Here is a 21,170-nt window from a genome sequence, read left to right on the forward strand (position 1 = left end):
GACAGAACTACTTATACAACTCTGTGTACTCTGTAGTGACAAAACAACCGACACAACTCTTTATATTCTCTATGTATTCTCTACTCATATAAAACTCATCAGCAAATAAAGTTATGGTCTGTTTAATTTATATTTTATTTCGTTTTGATTTTTGTGTGTTGTGTGTGTGTGTGGTTTTTTTTAGTGTTTTTTTTTTGGTTTTTTATGGAATTCATCTCAGTTGGTAAAACATCCTTACGATTGGCTGTTCTCAACAAAACAACCCCCGTTTCATTTAACATATGTACACATAAAATATTTGAGCAATAAAAAAACCCTCTGTTAAAAAAAACCAGCAGTTAAAACCCCTTGTTTGAAAAATGAAAATATTTATTCCGGCCCCTAAGTTATGTCCCCTAATCTAATCAAAATCTACTCAACACACTAAACTCTCCAAATAATAGAGGTGTATCTGACTTTGATGCCTCACTAGAAGGGACCCGAATTAGCCTCCATAGACAACATACATACATGTAATTATTTGGACTAAACTTCTCTGCGTTCTATATAAAAAACAAAAGAATCCAAAAGAGGATTAAAGATGACTGATTTCAACATTCATTGAATATTCATTATAACTACAGATTCCAGGGATTTAAGGGCGGAGTAAAACACTTTGAAAAGGAGGGGTGCCAGACGGTGTGTCTAAAAAAGGGGAGGGGCTAGTACATTATTTGCTACTTTCTGTCGATTTTTCACACGAAATTGACGAATTTTCAAATTAATAGGAAGGGTACCAACCCCCTGCATCATCCCCCTGGATCCGCCACTGGGACTTATATGTACACTCCCTGCATGCACACACTCATCAAAAATACATTGACTCGGACCTTTCTGAACTGATTTTTAGGTTTGTTTAATTCAGTAACATATTTTTCCACGGTTGCCATCTTAAAAGGATCATTCCAAAGTACTTTAACTCAGGCGCATTTTTTGCGCCTGCATCTAAGGTCCGGAATTTCGAATATCTGTATTCTTGCAATTGTTTCCTCGAGTATATAGGGCAACTATTTCGCTGTGTCTGTGTGTTATAGTGTTTCTGGGAGAGCTGTAGCCTGCCCACTGGTGTGATGGTTCCTTCTTCGTTCATTGATGAACCGTACGTGGCTGGCATAGAGCTAATATTTTTCATCCAAGTGGGGTTGTTTTCTTTTTAATTTGGCATCCTATCCATTTTCCTTATATGATTAATTAAGCCCATATTATCAATAAGGTAGTGTAGTTACGATCGAGAAGTCCCTCATTTCAAATTTCTTCCATGGCCCCAATAGACCTGTATTTAAATTCAAATTCAAATTCAAATATTTTTTATTGTCGTGTAAACATAATAATGAAAAACAAAAGCCAACAACAAGTTATACAATAATGTCAAACGCAAATATGAAATTATGTAAAGTAGAACATGAAGTTATGCTTCTTCTACCCTCAGTTCTAATGACTGTTTCAAAAAGGAGCCGATAAGTTTTACTTGTTCCTTAGAGAAGGGATTAAGCAGTTTAGATACAGTCATGTCTTCAAATTTCCAATTTAAATCTTAAATGATTTGATCCCCAAATTACTCATTTGCCATCTTTTTTATTCCCTTTTCCAATTGTTTTCAATTGATGGTTAAATTATGGGATATAAACGACTTTGATTTTGATATATATACATAGTGTCAACTGGCAATGAAGTAGTTCCGTACATGGAGTTAGGAAGCGTGGCTAAAGTACTAAGTTAGGCTAATTTACCAAATAGACAATGTGCTCGATAACGCTCTGCTATTAAGAATTTCACAATATTAAAACATTCACACTTATTTCACCGTTTAAATAATACCACTTAAAGGTCAATCAATCGTGTATAATTGGTGGTTCTACCAGGAAGTAAAAAGATAACATTCCATACCATACCAACAGGGCGTTTTCCTCGCTGACGTTCAATAAGTTAATTTCGTGCTAATTGGGAATACTGACCAGTAAAGAGTAAGATTTACTTTTCCATTCAGCTTTTTCTTCAGTTCACTGTACCATCTTTCTATATTGTCCGTACTTTATTATTTCATAACTGTTGATAAATATGTCAAGTGTCAAACTTTAAGACTAAGACTATGAAAATATCAAAACAAAATGAGGTCTGCCACATATTATGTACACACATTAAATCCATATATATATATATATATACATAAACATACGTATATATATACATAAACGTCTCATATATATATGTGTCAGAATGTGACGACTCTATTTGCTACACTGCTCCATCGGATCAAATTGATACAGGGAAGGTATGTAAACGTATAGAAAGGTCTGAAAAATTCCCAACAATGTTAGAACTGTCAAATTTGCGAAGCAAATTTTGATCGTTCCCTCCGCGGGACTCGAACTCGTACCGCTGTGACATCTATGGCAACACCGCCTGCACTAAGTTCAGCGCCCTAGATCACTCGGCCAGCTAGGCTATATAAAAATACAGCTTTCAGTGGCCGGGTCATTCCTCCTCATAGGATTAATCTAGGGCTGTAACTTCGTACATGATGTATGGTAGTACGGGATAGTTAATTTTAGATGTTATTATGTAGGATAGAGGATCAAATTAATCATGCATGTCACAACAAATCAATATTATACAAACGTCTCAGAACGTGACGACTCTATTCGCTACACTGCTCCATCGGATCAAATTGATACAGGGAAGATATATAAACATATAGAAAGATCTGAAAAATTCCCAACAATGTTAGAACTGTCAAATTTGCGAGGCAAATTTTGGTCGTTCCCTCCGCGGCACTCGAACTCGTACCGCTGTGACATCTATGGCAAAACCGCCTGCACAAAGTGTAGTGCCCTAGACCACTCGGCCAGCTAGACTATATAAAAATATAGCTTTCGGTGGCCGGGTCATTCCTCCTCGTAGGATTAATCTAGGGCTGTAACTTAGTACACGATGTATGGTAGTACGGGATAGTTCATTTTAGATGTTATTATGTAAGATAGAGGATCAAATTAATGATGCATGTCACAACAAATCGAGAGTTTCCCAAAGGCTGGATGGTATGTAACTCGAAGTTACTGCATTCAAATTGGAAAGACATTCAAAAACATCCCAAGCTCTCCAAGCTCTTCCGGGGGCCCCGGTCCTGGCATTCCGTAGACCTAGGAGCCTAAGAGATGCCCTAGTAAGAGCAGAGATTTCATCTCAGCCCAAACAAAATACAACGGGCCAGTGTCGACCATGTGGAGATAAGAAATGTAAGACCTGTACCCAGATGCTGCACACCAAAACATTTAAAAGCTACTGCACTGGAAAGGAATTTGCCATTTTATGCGACGTAACTCGAAATTGAAAAAGCCATATATATCTCGGGAAAGCTTTTGGATGAAGAAATTGCAAACAACTTCTCCAGATGGAATTAACGAGAAAAAATAATTCATTTTTAGGTCTTGGTCTAAGGCTGGTACAGCACTGCTTGCTATACATCAATACGCCGTACTACTATATTTGGACTTTTTATATTTTTTAAATTGTTTTCCACAGTTAATTGTAACTTTAATAAAAAGACCCTCTTTGTTATTTCATTCAGGCTCCTCATCAGTTGCTTATGTGAGCCTTTGATAAAGGTACAATCACCCACAGCGTACGCGATTCAGCTTCTGAATTTGTTTTGATCTTGAACTTTGTGAGTTTCATGCTCGTTAAGTTTTGTGAGTTTTATGCTCATATAGTTTTATGAGTTTTATGCTGAGGAAGGATATCAGTTATCCGAAATATTCAATTTAAATTTTATCGACTTAGAATTCAGACACTGCCAATGGTAGGGATGATTCATGGTGTAGAATCAAAGTACTCATGTACTGAATCAATTTATATCGATCGTTTTTACGCCCCAAATAATCGTCGTATTGCAAAAATATGGAATAAAAAGAAAGTACGGGAATCGAATTCAAACGTAACTAAACATAAGCTTATTGTTATAAATGGTTAATATTAAACTCATCGTTTTATTTTTAAATTCACCATTCTGATTACGATGGACATTAAAAACTCCAATATGATGCATAATTGAATTACAAACTACTAGTTGACCATTCCCAGTTTTTAAATTTTCAGGTCAAAATTCTGTTTATCGACGTGATACACGTGTTACACTCAACTATCTACATTTCTCTGTTGATAAGGTTCAGACTTAAGTTCTACAAGTTATTTCATAGACACCCATGTGCCACGTGAAAGCGCTCAGTTTCTGGGGACCTAGTCCAGAGTCCATCAACATAAACGATAACAAATATGCCGTCTGAATAGTATATAACAACGAAAGGGGGATTCCAGATTTTGGGGTGAATCGCTTCAACTCGTCCCCCTCGAGTAAAATCAAACACAATTATTACTTATTACTGCCCTGCAAACAACCTAATAAATAAACACAGGTATCACCACCAAATATTTCTTAAAATATATAGTCGGGCTGCATATTTGATAGTTGGAGCAAGCCCCTGTGATATAATTCCACCAATTATGACCGAAATAGCCAAATAGAATGATTAATATCGCAAAAAGCAATAACACCAGACAAAAAAATGACATAATTCCTGAGAAACGCATTATCAAAATTCCCATGCCATCGTCTATTCAAAGTTTCATTTTTATTTGCTATCTCCGAGCTTCCATCTATATAGATGACGTATTATCTTTAAACAATCCTAACATCAGGATGGTTTTGGGGGTATGCTACCCTTTTGTAACAAAACGGTTTATTATGCGTTTAAAAATAAATAGGTAACTTGAATATATTTGTATGCAGTTCTTTTTTTTTTTACTTTTAAATGTGGCTATTGTTAACTTATTCATTATTCTTATGTACGTTTAACTGAGCCACTTCACAACGTATATTATTTTCAAACAGTTTTTCATTCATACCCAATACACATGTAATTATTTACGGAACGTCAGCGACCTATATACGCAGAATGTATAAGACCAGAACTATGAATAGCTGAAATATTCTGACGGAAGAAGACGATTGTGCAAGTGCTTCGTCCATCATTGGCATAGCCTAAAATCCTATTGATTATAATGATTATTGGAACATATTTCAATTTCCTTATTAAAATAATGAATCTGGCTTCATGGGTTCTATTATACTTTATTTCTTTTGATTTTGTTTTTCGTTTCGTTAGATGTTATATTGAGTTCGTTTCGGACTTTACAGGTACTTCTGACACACTGTATTATAATTTAGCCAGGAGGCTTTAACATAAACTGCGACAAGTATAGCTATATTATCGGGAATAAATATCACATTGTTTGGCAATCTGTAACAAAATGTTTCATACAGAAATTTATAGTTAAAGTTTTCTAGAACTGAAAATTTGAAGCTGAAATTCGGCCTCATTAATTAGTGACATGAGGTGTCATGTAGGGACGAGAGGTCAAAAAGTATACAGAGAAGCGACAAGATTTATTTCAATTAAAGGCAAAATAAAGTGAAATAGGAAAAAATCAGATAATTGTTGAAAAAAAGGAGTTAATTATTTTTAGAAAAAGTTAGAAAACAAAATGGAAGTCAACTGATACAAATTTAAGATATAAAAACATCGTTTTTCAACTTGACCAATGAACAGTTTGAACAAATTAGATACTACAATTCATAATGAAACTACAGTACTGTATATCTGTATATATCAGATTTGATTTGACGTTCATGCTTCACGTTTTTAGTGGAGTCCGAGTTGCTCATTTGCTTTTGTTACTTTGTATGTATGATTTTAGTTACTTAATGTTCTTTGTTGTGTATGTCTGTTTTCCAAGTCGGGTCTTTGTCCCTGGATTACATTCTTTTGATTACCGCTATAGCCTTGATTCCCTCGGTTACTCTTTCAAATTGATGAAAATATGGGAACATGTTTTATGTGATATTACAATGGAAAAATTGAAAAAAGGAAATTGTTTGTATTCAACATTCAGTGGTATGATTCAAATAAAATGTGATTTCTATACGCCCGTCAAAGACGGGACTTATTATGGTATACAGTTTTCCGTCCGTCCGTCGGCCACACATCGGACAATAACTCAAAAATGCTTTCACCAAATTTATGAAACTTTGATGAATCGTTCATATCTATTGACATAAGTTTCCTTTCGAATTTTATTAATTTCAGATTTTTTGTTTCCGTGTTATGATTTTTTTACTTAAAAAGGGAGTTTTTCAAGTTTTCGGACAATAACGCAAAAACGCTTTCACCGACTTAATTGAAACTTTGGTGAATTGTGCATGTCTATTGACATAAGCTCCCTTATGATTTGTATAAATGTCAAATTTTACGTTTCCGTGTTATGAAGTTTTACTCTTTAAAAAAGGCCAGAAACGGCAAAGGAAATTTTATTCGTTGAAAATTGTTTAAAACGAACAAATTTGTTAATGATCGACTAATAAATATAAAAGGTACTTGTTAACATTGTCAGAAAAGTGTGATTTAAACAGAAATGTATTGGTGAAAAATCAAGACAACAAACTTAGTTAATATTGAGATAGTCTTGATAGTGCAAAATTTTTTGAATATTTTTTATTTACTTTTCTGGGGGAGGGTATTCACAGTATTTCAAGTTGATCATATAAATTCATTAAAAACATTAGGACAAGTTAAAAGGGCAACGGGCGTATCATGGGCTTTAAAGCGCAGCTGTTTATATGTTTTCTTTAATGAAAGAAAACAAAATATTGCAAAATGCATTGTTATAGAAGAAATTAGTTCAATATATATGATAAAATGGGTTATTATCTAGAGAGATATGAAAACTGCAAAAATAATACCAAGTTGAGCAATATGCCTTATTCTAAAAAATGAGAGAGTTGAATCTTTATAACATATTTTGAAGTCAGTTTTCCTGTAACTTTATTGATTTATCTCTTTCTTTTTTATTATTTTTTTAATGAAAAAAAAATCTTCTCCTGATGCTACTATCATTTTGGAAATATTTTAATATTTTAAACAAACTTTTTATCTTCACATTTTTACTTGAAAAATATTCTTTTCCTTGTTTTTAAAAACAATATTCTTCCTATTCTTTTTTTTTTTTTTGTTTTTTGTTTTTTTTTTGCTTTAAATCAAACACATAAATAAACAATTGTATGTCTCTGTTTAAATGAAAACAAAAATTTCTTTTCGCTATTCGACTTGTTTTTCCTTGTCGCTTTTTGTCACTTCTTGTCGCAAATTAGTAAGACCCGCAAACATACGTCATCATTGAAACAGAGACTCCGCGTCTGTCTGGAAGGTGCAGGGCCATCTCTAATTTAAATCCCTGCCTGTGTTGCATGCCTGTAAGTCATACAAACATATTTTCCCTCAATAACTGTGTCGATTTTCAAACTTGATATATACGGTTGTGCCGAATTTAGACATGACAGCAATTCCTTTTGGGATTTGGTGCAAGAGATATTTTTAGTTCTTACCACCACCGATCCCGAAAGGGATTAGACATGCCACTACTTAAATTCGAGATTCCAGAAAAGGTTAAACCTTACTCCTACAGCGTAAGAAGTTGGAATTCCATTCCCCAATACCCCAACTCTTAGGATGGCACCAAGTCAGAAAATAGCTTGCCAGATAACCTGTAGCATTGCTGGAGTAGGTTTAACCTGTGTATAATCACAACTGGATTTTTTGAAACAGAAAACAAGGGCTAAATGCACATGTATGCACAGTCGTTTGAATATTAGTGACAAATAGCAAGAAAAGAGTCAAATATTGCTATTTGTCGCTAAAATTCAAATTACTGATTTACGTATCTGCAAAGTCGGGTCAAGAGGTTTCATATTTTGACCACTCGGCTCCATGAGGGTTAACCCACAGTATGAATAGTAATCAAGGGAACCAAGGTTCTAGCAGAAATCAAAAGAAAGTAATACAGTGAGAAAGACAATACATAGAAAACAGATATATACCCCAAAAAAAAGAAGAACATGAAGTACATGAAACTAAAATAATACATACAAAGTAGGTTAAGTATCCTCTGCTTTTCTAGAAACACACGCCGAGTTGCTCATAAAAAGTCCAGAGTAGTTGAAAGATGAAAGGTTTATATAAACTCATTCTAAAGTCGAAAAAAAATTGGTAATAAACTGAATCCACCACTGTCAAAACAAAAAATATCCCCAGTGCCAAATCACGAAGTAGTAGTCCAAGCTACGTTTCGCAGCACAGCTGTATGCAACTGATTTTAATCTGTATGAAAGGTCTAAACTCATTCAAATTGCAATAAAAAATACATTTTGTAACAAGCTTTATCCGTTTTTGGATTCGATGCTGGAGATATTTTTTTTGCTTTGACCACCACTGTCAAAACAAAAAAATATAACCAATGCCAAATCCCAAAAAGTGATTATACTAAGCTATATATAATTGATTTTAAGAGAATTGTCTCCTGGACTAAAATTAAAATTCATAGTTTTCTCTTTATATTGCAGAAAAATGGCATCATTCATCGACAAAAAAATTCAACTCGACTGTGAAGAACACAAGCAAAGATATCAATATTATTGTAGATCTCATGACTCTGTTATTTGTCAAAAGTGTCGACTGAAGTCCCATAAAAAGTGTAAAGACACTTTAGAAATAGAAGATGTCATCTGTAAAGTAAAATCATCTGCAATTTTCGAGGATTTGTGGACCAATATAAAAACAAATCATCAAGCTGTCTTGAATGCAATCATTGATAGGGAAGAAAATGTGAAAAAACTACAGAAAAAGAAGGAAAAACTATCAACAGAGGTGAAAAAGAAAACAAAAAATCTTATTGATCAAATTAAGAAACTAGAAAACAAAACACTATCAGAGTTAGAGTCAGTTGTAAATGAAAATATAAATGAAATCAAAGCCACCACAAAAATCCTGGAATCAAATAAAAGAAAACTTGGTGAATTATTGGAACAGGAAGAACTCATTAAGAACCATGTATCAAATTTCGAAACATTCATTGCAACAAAACAAATGGAGAGAGAAGTCCAAGAATCAGAAGAAATCTTACATAAATTATCTGAAAAAGGAGCCATGGATAATACAGACATAGAAATGAATGAAAACATCACAGCAGACGACACAATTTTTGGAATAAAAACTCTGTGTGACATTAAAGTATCAAAAGAAAAAAATACAACATCCATAGACATAAACAAACCAAACATGGGTCAGGCAGAGGTGAAGACAAGATTCCCCAGACAACTGACACTTAAACAACAGTTTACAGTAGATCAAGGTTGGTGTTATGGTTGTTGTAGGCTGCCTAATGGACTCCTGGTGTTGGCTGATTATGAGAATGGTGTAGTAAACATACTACACAGTAATGGTCAACACAAATCATCAGTCAGATTTAATGGAGGAGGACCATGGGATGTAACAGTAATTAATGAGAACCATGTTGCTGTTTCTAATCCTCGCCATAAAACAATCTCCATCATAGATGTAGACAGGAGTAAAATCATTAAAACACTTCAGATAAAGAGTGATGTCAGAGGAATTACACATAGTGATGGACATTTATACTTCTGTGTACCTTGGGTAGGAATCCGAAAAATTAATATAGATACAGAAAAAATAGACAAACTCCATGATGACCAGACTGTTAATGGTGGTGAGTCATATATAGACACAGATGGCAACAGAATATGTTATACCTGTCCTAGCTACAACAACGACACAGTTACTGTCTTAGATTCTGATCTCAGAGTTATCTTTACATTCGAGGATCACAATACAATGTCACGGCCTTATGGAATATCAATGGATGAACACCAGAATATTTTTGTGTGTAATTATAACAAAGATAATTTATTACTAATTTCAAGGGATGGAGATAAACATGAAGTTGTGGTCAGTGGAGATGATGAGTTGTGTGGCCCTCGGTGTGTACATTATGATAAAGTGAACCATCATCTCACTGTTGTTGATGTGAATAAGGTGGTCAGGATATTTACTGTATATTGACTTTTGATGGAGAACCATCACTGAAATAAACAAATTATTGAGATTAATTCAATTTCAATTTCAAGGTAAGAAAACATGATTTATTTTTTATCAGACATTTCTACCTTTTTCTTAATTGTCAGACATAAATAAACATACATGATTTAATTTTTGGAATTCATTTTATTGTTTTACATGTATACTCGAATTCACCTCGGTCTGTTTGCAGTTTTTTTTAATTATCTTTTAAATTACTCATAAGTTCCTTTAAAAAATTTGCCATTTAATTCATGTTGTTCTGTACTAAAACTTTCATACAAATATTTCTCGTTCTTACCTCCAAGATCGAAATATTTCCATATTTATTTTTTCTACAAGAATTTTGCACTCAGCGTATTGTTTATCCGCCATCTTGTATCTATCGATATTTTGAAATGTTCCCTACAATCTCACAATTGAAGTACTGAAATACCATGATTTCCCGCCATATTTCTGGTTCCCTGCCAATTGAATACTATATGTGGTGAGTTTCATATTAGGTACCAGTTTTAACATTTTCATTCGGAACTTCGGGTTTTTCTTTCATTAAATGTAAATAGCAGAAATATGACGGGAAATCATGGGATTTCAGCTCTTCAATTGTGAGATAATAGGTATGGCGGATAAATAATACGTTCATTGCAAAATTCTCATAAAAAATTAAATATTTTTTACATATAGGGTTTGTTTTTCTAAAGTAATTTTAATAATATCAGACATTTCCACCTTTTTCTTAATTGTCAGATATAAATAAACATGATTTAATTTTGGGAATTCATTTTCAAAAATCTTTACAATATTTGACAGAACTTTCTACTTTTATCTTGGCATAAAAGCCATAAGATTACAAAAATATGATAATTATTGTTAAAAAATCTTTCAAATAGTACAGAAATTTCATATTGAGTACAGTGTAAAATAAATTAAATTGATATTTTTTTATCAATCACTGTTGGTCTTCATCAAGATTGTCAAATACATGTACATGTATCTAAATGTAGATGTGTCATCATTGAAAATAATGTTTGCTTGTTGTATATATTTGCATTTTCATGTTTCTAAATAAATGAAATTTATTTAATTTAATAGAATTTTTTTGGCAACATGTGATATCCTTATAAGTCTTCATTGCTTCAACTAAAATGAACATATTTGGAGAACCATCACTGAGATAAACAAATTATTGAGATTAATTCAATTTCAACTTCAAGGTAAGAAAACATGTTTTATTTTTTATCAGACATTTCTACCTTTTTCTTAATTGTCAGACATAAATAAACATACATTTCTTCATATGACAATTAACTTGATTAAAGGAAAAGAAACATGATTTAATTTTTGGAATTCATTTTCAAAAATCTTAACAATATTTGAGTACAGAATAAAATAAATGATTTTTTAAAAATTATTTTATGTTTTTTGATCAATCAGTGTTGGTCTTCATCAAGATTGTCAAATACATGTATCTAGTCTCTATACTCGAATTCACCTCAGCCTGTTTTCAGTTTTTTTTTAATTTATAGAAATATGTCCATATTTATTTTTTCTATTGAACGTATTGTTTACCCGCCATCTTTGTTTCTATGGATATTTTGTGATGTTCCCTATTACCTCACAATTGAAGAGCTGAAATACCATGATTTCCCGCCATATTCCTGCAAATTCGATACTATATGTGGTGTGAGAGTCTGATGTTGGGTATCAGTTGTAATAATGTTCATAATTTCGGGTTTTTTCTTTCACTAAACCTAAAGAGCAGAAATATGACAGGAAATCTTGGTATTTCAGCTCTTCAATTGTGAGATAAACAATACGTTCAGTGCAAAATTTTCGTAGAAAAAATACATGTGTAAATATGGAAATATTTCGATCTGGAAGGTAAGAACGAGAAATAATTGTATGAGAGTTGTAGTAAAGAATGACATGAATAAAATGGCAATTTTTTTAAGGAACTTATGTGTAATTTACAAGATAATTAAAAAAAAAAAACTGAAATCGGGCGGAGCTGAATTCGGAGGTGAATTCGAGTATAGATGTGTCATCATTGAAAATAATTTTAGCCTTTTGTTGTCTATACTTGCATTTTCATGTTTCTAAATAAATTGATTTTTCTTGTTTACAAACTAAAATCGCTTTTAGCGGGGCTAGTTGAATCCTATACTGTCCTCTATTATTCGGGCTAGTTGTTGAGAATTTTGAAGCAAAGGACTGTGAAAAATTAGCATATTAAGATATTTTTATAAAATCAAAAATTCTGTTACTTTGTGTAAATATCCAACACCATACATGTACAACATCAAAATATGAATGTGGTAAAAATTAAGTACATGTATTAGTGATTTATTCATACACAGTATTTACATGTACATGTAGGTCTTTAAAAATAACTTTCTTTAAAACAATAATATAAAAAGTACTGTCATGTAATGTATATGTAGCGTTTTTTAGTCATGATTTGAATTAATTTAATAGAATTTTTTTTGGCAACATGAGATCTCCTTACAAGTCTTCATTGCTTTGACTAAAATGGATTTTTTTTTAAAGATTGATTTATTTCTGAACTTTTGTTACAAACTATATCTTTTTTCTGGAAATATGAATTGCATGTATTGTATATAATTGAAAGATACTACTAAGGACATTAAATTACCCTCAACATTGATTACATGTACTTGCAACTTCAATAATACATTGTATATAGAAATATCTCCAATTCATTGATTTACATATACAACATGTAAAATGCAGATTTTGTTTTGTCAGTTGTTGTTGATATATACAATGTATTTGTATGTATGTGTATTTGTTATATATATATTTAGCACTAACAGGGGTGGATGGAGAAATTTTTAAAAAAGGGGAGTGGTGCCAGGTTATTATTTGCTCCTTAAGGTCCATAGATTGCAAGAATTAAAAAAAAAAAAAAAAATCAGGAGGAGTTACACACTGAACCCCTGGATCCGCCATTGTACTTATGTTAACACTTACACCTGTATTTTATAATTAGTTCAAATCTAATGAATTCTGACAATTTAATAGGAAAATCTAATGTTGAATGATGCTTGTGATCAACAATGCCAGTTACATGTAGTATTTTTATGACTAACAAGACTATAACATGTACATGTAGTTTGAATGGTGCATGTAGAATGATTTGGAGTTTTTTTCTATTGATGGGCTAGGACAGTATTAATTTGTTTAGATGGACAAGGCCCGGTGGATGGTGGATTTTACACGCTTGGTGAATTTAGATTTTCCCATTAGGGACGAGGCCAACACATTTCATCATGATAGATATGGATATTCATAATGCTAATGAAAAACCTAATATTTCAATTTCATCATCATCAAAGATGAGACATGATGTTTATGATGCACAAGTCTGATATGAATTAATCTATATGGATGCACTCAATTTGAATTTTGTTATTAACCACTGGATATATTTTGATAGATTTTGCCAATTCATGGAATCATCTGTTGTGGCTTTTGAGTTTTTAGATGAAATTCATGAAAGGCTGGATGTTTATTGATTTTTTTGTGTAGATGGACATTGTATAGTAAGAATTTTTTATAGTGAACTTAGCACAAAATGGGTTTTTCAAATATGTACATACATGTATACATGTATTATAAACTGTGTCTTTATTATTTGTTATTTGTTTGAACTTACATGATATGTTTAAAGATTGAAATTACTATTACACTTATTAAATAGAGGTCATTAATTTGTATACATAAAGTTTTGTTTGTGATTGTAATGGAAGACAAGTTTAGGGGACAATCATTTGATTCTGGAAAGGGGTTGGGTGCACATTTTCAGTAGTCAGAATATTTATTTGCAAAAGGTTGCAGGGCAACTTACACTACTGTCAACACAAATTTTAATTTCTCCACTCTCCATAGTGGAGATGTTTTGAGTGGAGTCACCATTTCAAAAATTGTCTGTAACTTCTCCTGTCTTTATGCCAAGATATATTTAATACTTATTATGTAGTTTAATAACATTTCTGTAAAGGACAGAGAAAAATTATTGAAAACTATTAAAATTGGGCAATTTTATCTTAGTTTTTACTTCGGTGGAGTCACAGTGGAGGACATGAGTGACTCCACTGTGAAGAGTGGAGAAATTAAAATTTCGATTGACAGTATATTTATTTCATGAGCTCAAAGGACAGATTTTTTAATACATGTACCTTTCAATTGCAATAAATCAGATTGATTAAGTATGCTTCAGTCAGAATATTTATTTACATAATCAATTAATCTGGGTGATTTATTTTCAGCTTAGTCGAGGCGGTCTTGTTTATCAAAAACTGACATCTCAACCCATTCTTCCTTCGGAATCAAATGTCGTCCCCTTAAGTTTTAAGAGGCTGACTATGTAAAACCCAGGCAGATCCTATGTCATATGATGTTGGTGGCACAATGTTTGTATCCTCTGAATGTCCGTGAGATTTTTTTGAAATCTACAGTAAATTGCTTAGAAAATGACTTTAAAATGTTAAAACAAAGCAACCAAATTTTGCATGAAATAGAGTTGTCTTCTTTCATAACAAATTTCAATGCTTTCTATGTAATTTATTTCTCTTCATTCATTGCAGTTTATCTAACTAACTAGTTTATTTTGAGAAAGGATACATTTGGGACATGAAATGGAAGAAAATTTATTGAAAACAAAATTAGTCATGTGCCACCAACTGCCTGGTCTTTGCATGGACTCTTACTTAAAATCGCTGTGACAATAACTTACCGGTACAAATGTCCATATGGCAGTTATGATAATGTATGAAGTACATGTAAAGTTTCAATTCAAAATTATTAATTCAAAAACTTTATGAAGACATTTCACTCTTTAATCATTTGTCTAATTGTTTTGTTTTTGTTTTTTTTGTTTTTTGTTTATTTTAAGAGAAAAGTTATTGCTCTTGAATTTTTCAAGTATTCTGAATTTTATTTCTAGTTCAAATTGATTTTATATAACTTTTGTAATTGGCTTGGTATGAAAAATAAACATTTTATGAAACTATATTTGTATGCCTTCAGGGGTGAATTCAATATCCTTGCTGTGAGTTAGAGTGATTATGGGATCAATGTTTTCTGATTGGCAGTTTTACATGTACATGTATCCATTTGCACCATGAAAACTGATTTGTTCAATGTGTCATAGTTTTCCTTTCCTCTTTAGGCTACCATGGACTTGACTTTTTATGAGCAATTCAGCGGGTGTTTCTAGAAAAGGAGAGGATTGCTACCCTACCGGTGCACATGGTCCATGCTCCAAGTTTTTAGTGGCGTCCGAGTTGTTTATTTACTTTTGTTACTTTGTGTGTATTATTTTAGTTACTTTATGTTCTTTGTGGTGATTTTCTGTTTTTTTTATATCTGGTCTTTGTCTCTTGGTTACATTCTTTTGTTACATACATGGGCTACCACATTTAACAATTAGGTTTGTTGTTTGGATCAAGTATGAAGCGGTTCTTACTGGTATACTTAATGCCCTTAACACTATATGGCATTTGGCCATCTCCTGTAAGCTTCACTGTGAGTCATCAAGTATGCTTATTTCTGACAAAGTGGTAATACCCATCTATGTAGTATATGCATGGAAATATCTTTGACCACTCTGGTTTAAATTTTGACTTTAATAGTCGATCACTGCGACTGTTTGTAGTAGTTGACTTATTTTTAGACTTTGACCTTTAGGTACGTTGTCATGTGACGACGAACTAAAATAGTTCGTAATGGCAGACATAGTTGCGATTCGAACTGTGATTGAAAAATCCAAACATCTTTCCATTGTAAATACATACGATGACACTTTGAGAACGTGTCACAGCGCTCAACAAACAAATCATTACCGTTAATTAATTTGTTTGTCGGGATAATAAGGTGATGCAATCAAAACATTGGTCATGATTGTTTATTGTAAAACCCTAATTGGCTTGGGAAAGGTAATCAAGTTGTCAATTATGGGGTCATGGGAACATCAGAGGCTTTTTTACCAATATTTTTTTGGGGGGAGCGAAATATCAAGTGACAATCGTGCACGAGAAAAATTCGCCACTTTCGAAAATCCGACTATCCGACTGAAAATTAGTAGGTAACAGGCATAGAAGTACAGGCTTATATCAGTCAGACTGTAACAATCCGAAAGTAACACACATAGAAAGGCCGGGCTTATATTGGTCCAATTTTAACAGTAGGTTACACACATAGTCCAGGCTTATATCAGTCAGAGTGTAATTATAACATATAACACGCATAGAAACTCTTGCTTTATATCAGTCCGACAGTAACATTTAATATGACACACACACATAGATAGTCCAGGCTTATACCAATCAGACTGTAAGAATTAGTAGGTAACACACAAAGTCATGGCTTATAACAGTGCCGGTAACCGGCTTACATCAGTCAGACTGTAACAATGGTAAAACACATAGAAAGTCCAGGGTAATATCAGTCAGACTAACAGTTAATCTGTAACACGCATAGAAATCCTGGCGTATATCAGTCAGACTGTAACTATTAGTACGTAACACACAGAAAGTCTGGGCTTATATAAGTCAGACTAGCAATTAAATGGTAACACACATAGAAAGACCAGGAGGTTTATATCATTCAGACTGTAACAGTCGGTAACACACACAAAGAAAACCGGGGCTAATATCAGGCAGACTGAAATATTAGTTCGTGCATGTAACACACATTAAAAGTCCTGGCTTATAACAGTCAGACTGTAACAGTAGGTAACACACACAGAAAGTCCGGGCTTATATCAGTCCGATTGTAACTATTAGTAGGTAACACACATAAAAAGTCCGGTCTTGTATCAGTCAGAATGAAGCAATTAAAAGGTAACACACATAAAAAGTCAAGGTTTATATCATTCAGACTGTAACAGTTAGTAGGTAACACACATAGGAAACCTGGGCTTATACAAGTCAGACTGTAAAAATTAGTGGGTACATGTAACACACATAGAAAGTCCTTGCGTATATCTGTCAGACGGTAGCAATTATATCAGCCACACTAATATTAGTACGTAGCACATAGAAAGTCCTGGCTTATATCAGCCACACTGTAACAGTTAGTATAACTTTTAATGTATACACATAGAAAGTCCAGGCATATATAAGTCAGACTGTAACATTTAGTAGGTAACGCACATAGAAAGTCCAGTCGTATATCAGTCAGACTGTAACAATTAATATGTAACACACATAGAAAGTCCAGGCTTATATCAGTCAAACTGTTACAACAGAAGGTAACACACATACAAAGTTCGGGTTCATATCAGCCAGACTGTAATAATTAGAAGGTAACACACATGGAAAGTCCTGTCTTTTTTTTCAGTCAGGCTATGAGACTTAGTATGTAACACAAATAGAAAGTCCGGGCTTATATAAGTCAGATTGTAACAATTAGTAGGTAATACACATAGAAAGTCCAGTCTTATATCAGTAAGACTTTCACAATTAGTATGTAACAAACATAGAAAGTCCAGGCTTATATCAGTCAGACTGTTACAACAGAAGGTACCACACATACAAAGTTGGTTTCATATCAGCCAAACTGTAACAATTAGAAGGCAACACACATGGAAAGTCCTGGCTTTTTCAGTCAGGCTGTGAGACTTAGTATGTAACACAAATAGAAAGTCCAGGCTTATATCAGTCAGACTGTTATAACAGATGGTAACACACATAGAAAGTCTGGGTTCGTATCAGCCAGACTGTAATAATCATTATGCAACACACATACGAAGTCCTGGCTTTTATCAGTCAGGCTGTGACACTTAGTATGTAAAACACATAGAAAGTCCTAGCTTTTATCAGTCAGGCTGTGACACTTAGTATGTAACACACATAGAAAGTCCGGGTTTATATCAGTCCGACTGTAACAATTAGCATGTAAAACACATAGAATGTCCAGGCTTATATCAGTTAGACTGTGGCATTAGTTTGTAACACACATAGAATGTCCGGGCTTATATCAGTCAGACTGTAACAAATATTATGTAACACACATAGAAAGTGTGGGCATATATCAAAACAGGAAATGAAGAGACAAACTCTTATAAATACAAATGGATAAAAAACAGAACACCATACAATTACATAAAAAACATTAAGAAATACAGTACACAAAACCTGAATCTCTTGAAATATAAACTCCCGCTAAAAATGAATGTGACATAAGGTGTTCCAAAGGGTAAAATCTAACTGAAAATATCTTGTCAGTGCTTACTGTGAGTTAGAGACTTCATGCATTGTATCTGTCACACAAATTGTGTTGAGGGCCATAAAATGTCTGTAGTTTTTTATATAAAGAAGCCGAACATATCCCGGTCTTAGAAGTTTGTTTGATGCTACAAGCTGAACGGTATCCTCCAGTTACCTAATAAATACCAGATGCACGATGTCCTCCAGTTACAAGCTGGACGATGTCCTCCGGTTACCTTACAGTTACCAGCTGGACAATGTCCTCCGATTACCTTACAGTTACCAGCTGGACTTTATTTCCAGTTACCTAATAGTTAGCAGCTGAACGATGTCCTCCAGTTACCTAACAGTTACCACCTGGACGATGTTCTCCACTTATTTAACAGTTACAAGCTGGACGATGTCCTCCAGTTACCTAACAGTTACAAGCTGGACGACATCCTCCAGTTAACTAATAGTTGTATATGACTACTTGGATGATTATCACATTGCTACCAACATTTATAATTCACTATTTCGATGTAAAGAACAAAAACCAAGGATGTTTACAGCTTTGATTCTATCATTTGACAATCTTCCTTGTTACTATGAATTTGTTGATTACAGTGCCAATATTTCCAAAGTTATATCTGCATAACACCCTAAAACAGTTCCTCGTTAGATATATAGTTAGCACCAACGTCTATATAAATGCCAGTGGCATGTGGCAACTTCCGAAAAAAAAAATAATCAAGCATTATTAACAGAACTCTAATTAGATGGCCCCGTGCAGGTCTTGGTGTTAAAAGAATAGGCCTGTAGCAGCATTAAGCTGGTCGTAAAAGGCGACTTAACAGTGCTCAGAACCTTAGCCGGGGGCTCTGCCCGCAGAGCAACTGGGTTGTGTGCCCCAGGTGGTGTAATGGGGTACCCCTGGTGTGTTACATGCTGGGGTTGTCAGGCTATAATACGGAAAACCTGACCGCAAACCATAGTGGTGCACCATGTTGGGAAAGATGCCACGTTTCTCGCACGTTAAAAAACCCTACTGTGGTATTCTCCCGGAGTAGGAAACATAGGGCTCCGCCACAGGAGGTTAAATTGCCTGACCCTACCCACCTCTCCCTATTTCCAGTTGCAATCAAAATTTGTCGACCCCATTATCCTTGTGTCCCATCCTTTTTCATTTCATCACCATTTCATGTTCATTTTGTCATCCATTTCATGTTCATCGTCTGAATATAGCTGAAATATTGCTGCTCGGACGTTCAACCCCAACAATCAATCAACTAATTAGATGATTACACATGTGAAGGGAGTGAATGGAAAGACAATATCACATTTTGTATTCCATGCATTATGTTCAGCAAATAAATTCCGAATTCAAACCCAGTCATGCAAAGTAGCAAAAATCGAGATAACAATTAAGTAATAAGGGACATGTATAAAAATATACGACGAGCGGGTTATTATCTCCACATGGCGAGCTTGAGGTATTTTTTTTTCACAACGGTCAGTTGCCTATCTTGCCACGGCAAGTTACTTCACAGGGAGAAGTCATCAACTGTTATATAAGTTCTCAAAACGACCCTTTAAAAAGTTAGTTACTGGTTTCTATATCTTCCGGAATTCAAAGATCGTGCCAAATAAAATAATTTTTAATGATCTCCCAACTTGTAAATTATGTGATGCGGGTGAAGATGACTTGTTCCACTTTCTGTTTGCCTGTAAATTTAAAGTTCTTGAATTAATGAATAAAAAATATATACATTCAACGTATTATACACTTAACGCGTCAAATCCTGAAGTTAGATTTTAAAATCGATGCCGAAATGAAAAAGCGCAACTGTAGCTTAACTGCTCATGTAAATTGTTCCCTGGGAGCTCTGGTGGACTTAGACACGCTTCATAGGCAGCTATGTTTTACTATGGACACTGATAGATATATTTTTGATATAAAGAAACTCAATAGTAAACAAATATTATCTTTAAAAAAAAGATGGCCGACGCGGTAAAATTTTGTTCTTTCTACTTCTAATTTTCTACTTTTCATTCAGGAAATAATACATGGCGCAATTTCGATACAGTTTTTTTCGAACGCCACTATGTTATCAGTATTTGGCTGATCGGGAAACAGAATTGCGATCAGATGATTTGCATTTCCATGGAAAAGCGTCTTTAATGTTAAAGGGTAAAAGGCGAAAATATACCGACTGCGTCGGAAAAGGGTGTGGATGAAAGTACTACGCCTAAATATGAGTATAAATATGAATTTACAGTGATCATATTCAAAGTAAAGGTATATTTTACAACTCATCTTAAAGATATTATCCAAGATCGAGCTTTTATTGTTTTAAAAGTTCGTGCTTGTACCGACAGGGACGGACAAATAGACACTTCGAACAAAATAGAAAAAAAGAAAAAAAACATATTTGCCGTTTGTGTCACGGTACAAATAATTTGGTCATAAGCCGTATCTTTTTAAAGTTTTGTGTAATTTTGTCCCAATAACTTTCTTTTATTCATCAAATTTTCACTAATTTTATTTCTTGGAGTTCATTTACTTTTTGTGTGTTAATTGTTTTGTCATTGTTTTTAATTCTAGAGATTTTTAAAATTAGATGTTGACTTGTAAATGGGTATTGTGATATAAATATTTGTTTCTGGTATAAAAAATATCATTTATACGCAACAATTACAATTTGTGTCATTCAAATACAAAAATACAACCTGACCGCTTTTTATTATCTCCCGGTCGTTCTCGGAATCGTCCGGGCGCTTATTATTAAGACCCGTAGATCTAGAGTAACCTCCCTTTATTGACTGATATTACGTTCTAACCATACAAATTTGTCTTACATTGAGGTTTCATTCAACAATCAATTTTTTGAAGTTCATAGTGCTCATTTTTTAATTGCGTAATTAGCCTATTTTATTC

General features: G+C 33.5%; 1 protein-coding gene across 5 annotated transcripts; it reads left to right on the forward strand.

The window, feature by feature from the left end:
- Positions 1-1,887: 1,887 nt before the first annotated feature.
- On the forward strand, positions 1,888-15,052 carry LOC148599984 (uncharacterized). Of its 5 annotated transcripts, XM_088557454.1 has the most exons (4): positions 1,888-2,003; positions 8,492-10,639; positions 11,115-11,236; positions 13,208-15,052. In XM_088557454.1, the coding sequence occupies exon 2, from the start codon at positions 8,496-8,498 to the stop codon at positions 10,005-10,007; it is 1,512 nt and encodes a 503-aa protein (XP_088413580.1). In that variant the 5' UTR covers positions 1,888-2,003; positions 8,492-8,495; the 3' UTR covers positions 10,008-10,639; positions 11,115-11,236; positions 13,208-15,052. The 5 variants fall into 5 exon arrangements, with proteins under 5 accessions (XP_088413580.1, XP_088413577.1, XP_088413582.1 ...); XM_088557451.1 differs by having other exon boundaries at positions 8,492-11,236; XM_088557456.1 differs by lacking the exon at positions 11,115-11,236.
- The last annotated feature ends 6,118 nt before the right edge of the window (positions 15,053-21,170 follow it).

The sequence above is a fragment of the Perna viridis genome, chromosome 13 (genome assembly GCF_037379345.1).
Source record: "Perna viridis isolate PV_CMFRI_1.1 ecotype Kerala chromosome 13, ASM3737934v1, whole genome shotgun sequence".
Taxonomy (NCBI): Eukaryota; Metazoa; Mollusca; class Bivalvia; order Mytilida; family Mytilidae; genus Perna; species Perna viridis.

Bases quoted from the DNA above. Each gene is read 5' to 3' on its own strand.
- LOC148599984 (XM_088557451.1), top strand. From the start codon at position 8,496: ATGGCATCATTCATCGACAAAAAAATTCAACTCGACTGTGAAGAACAC.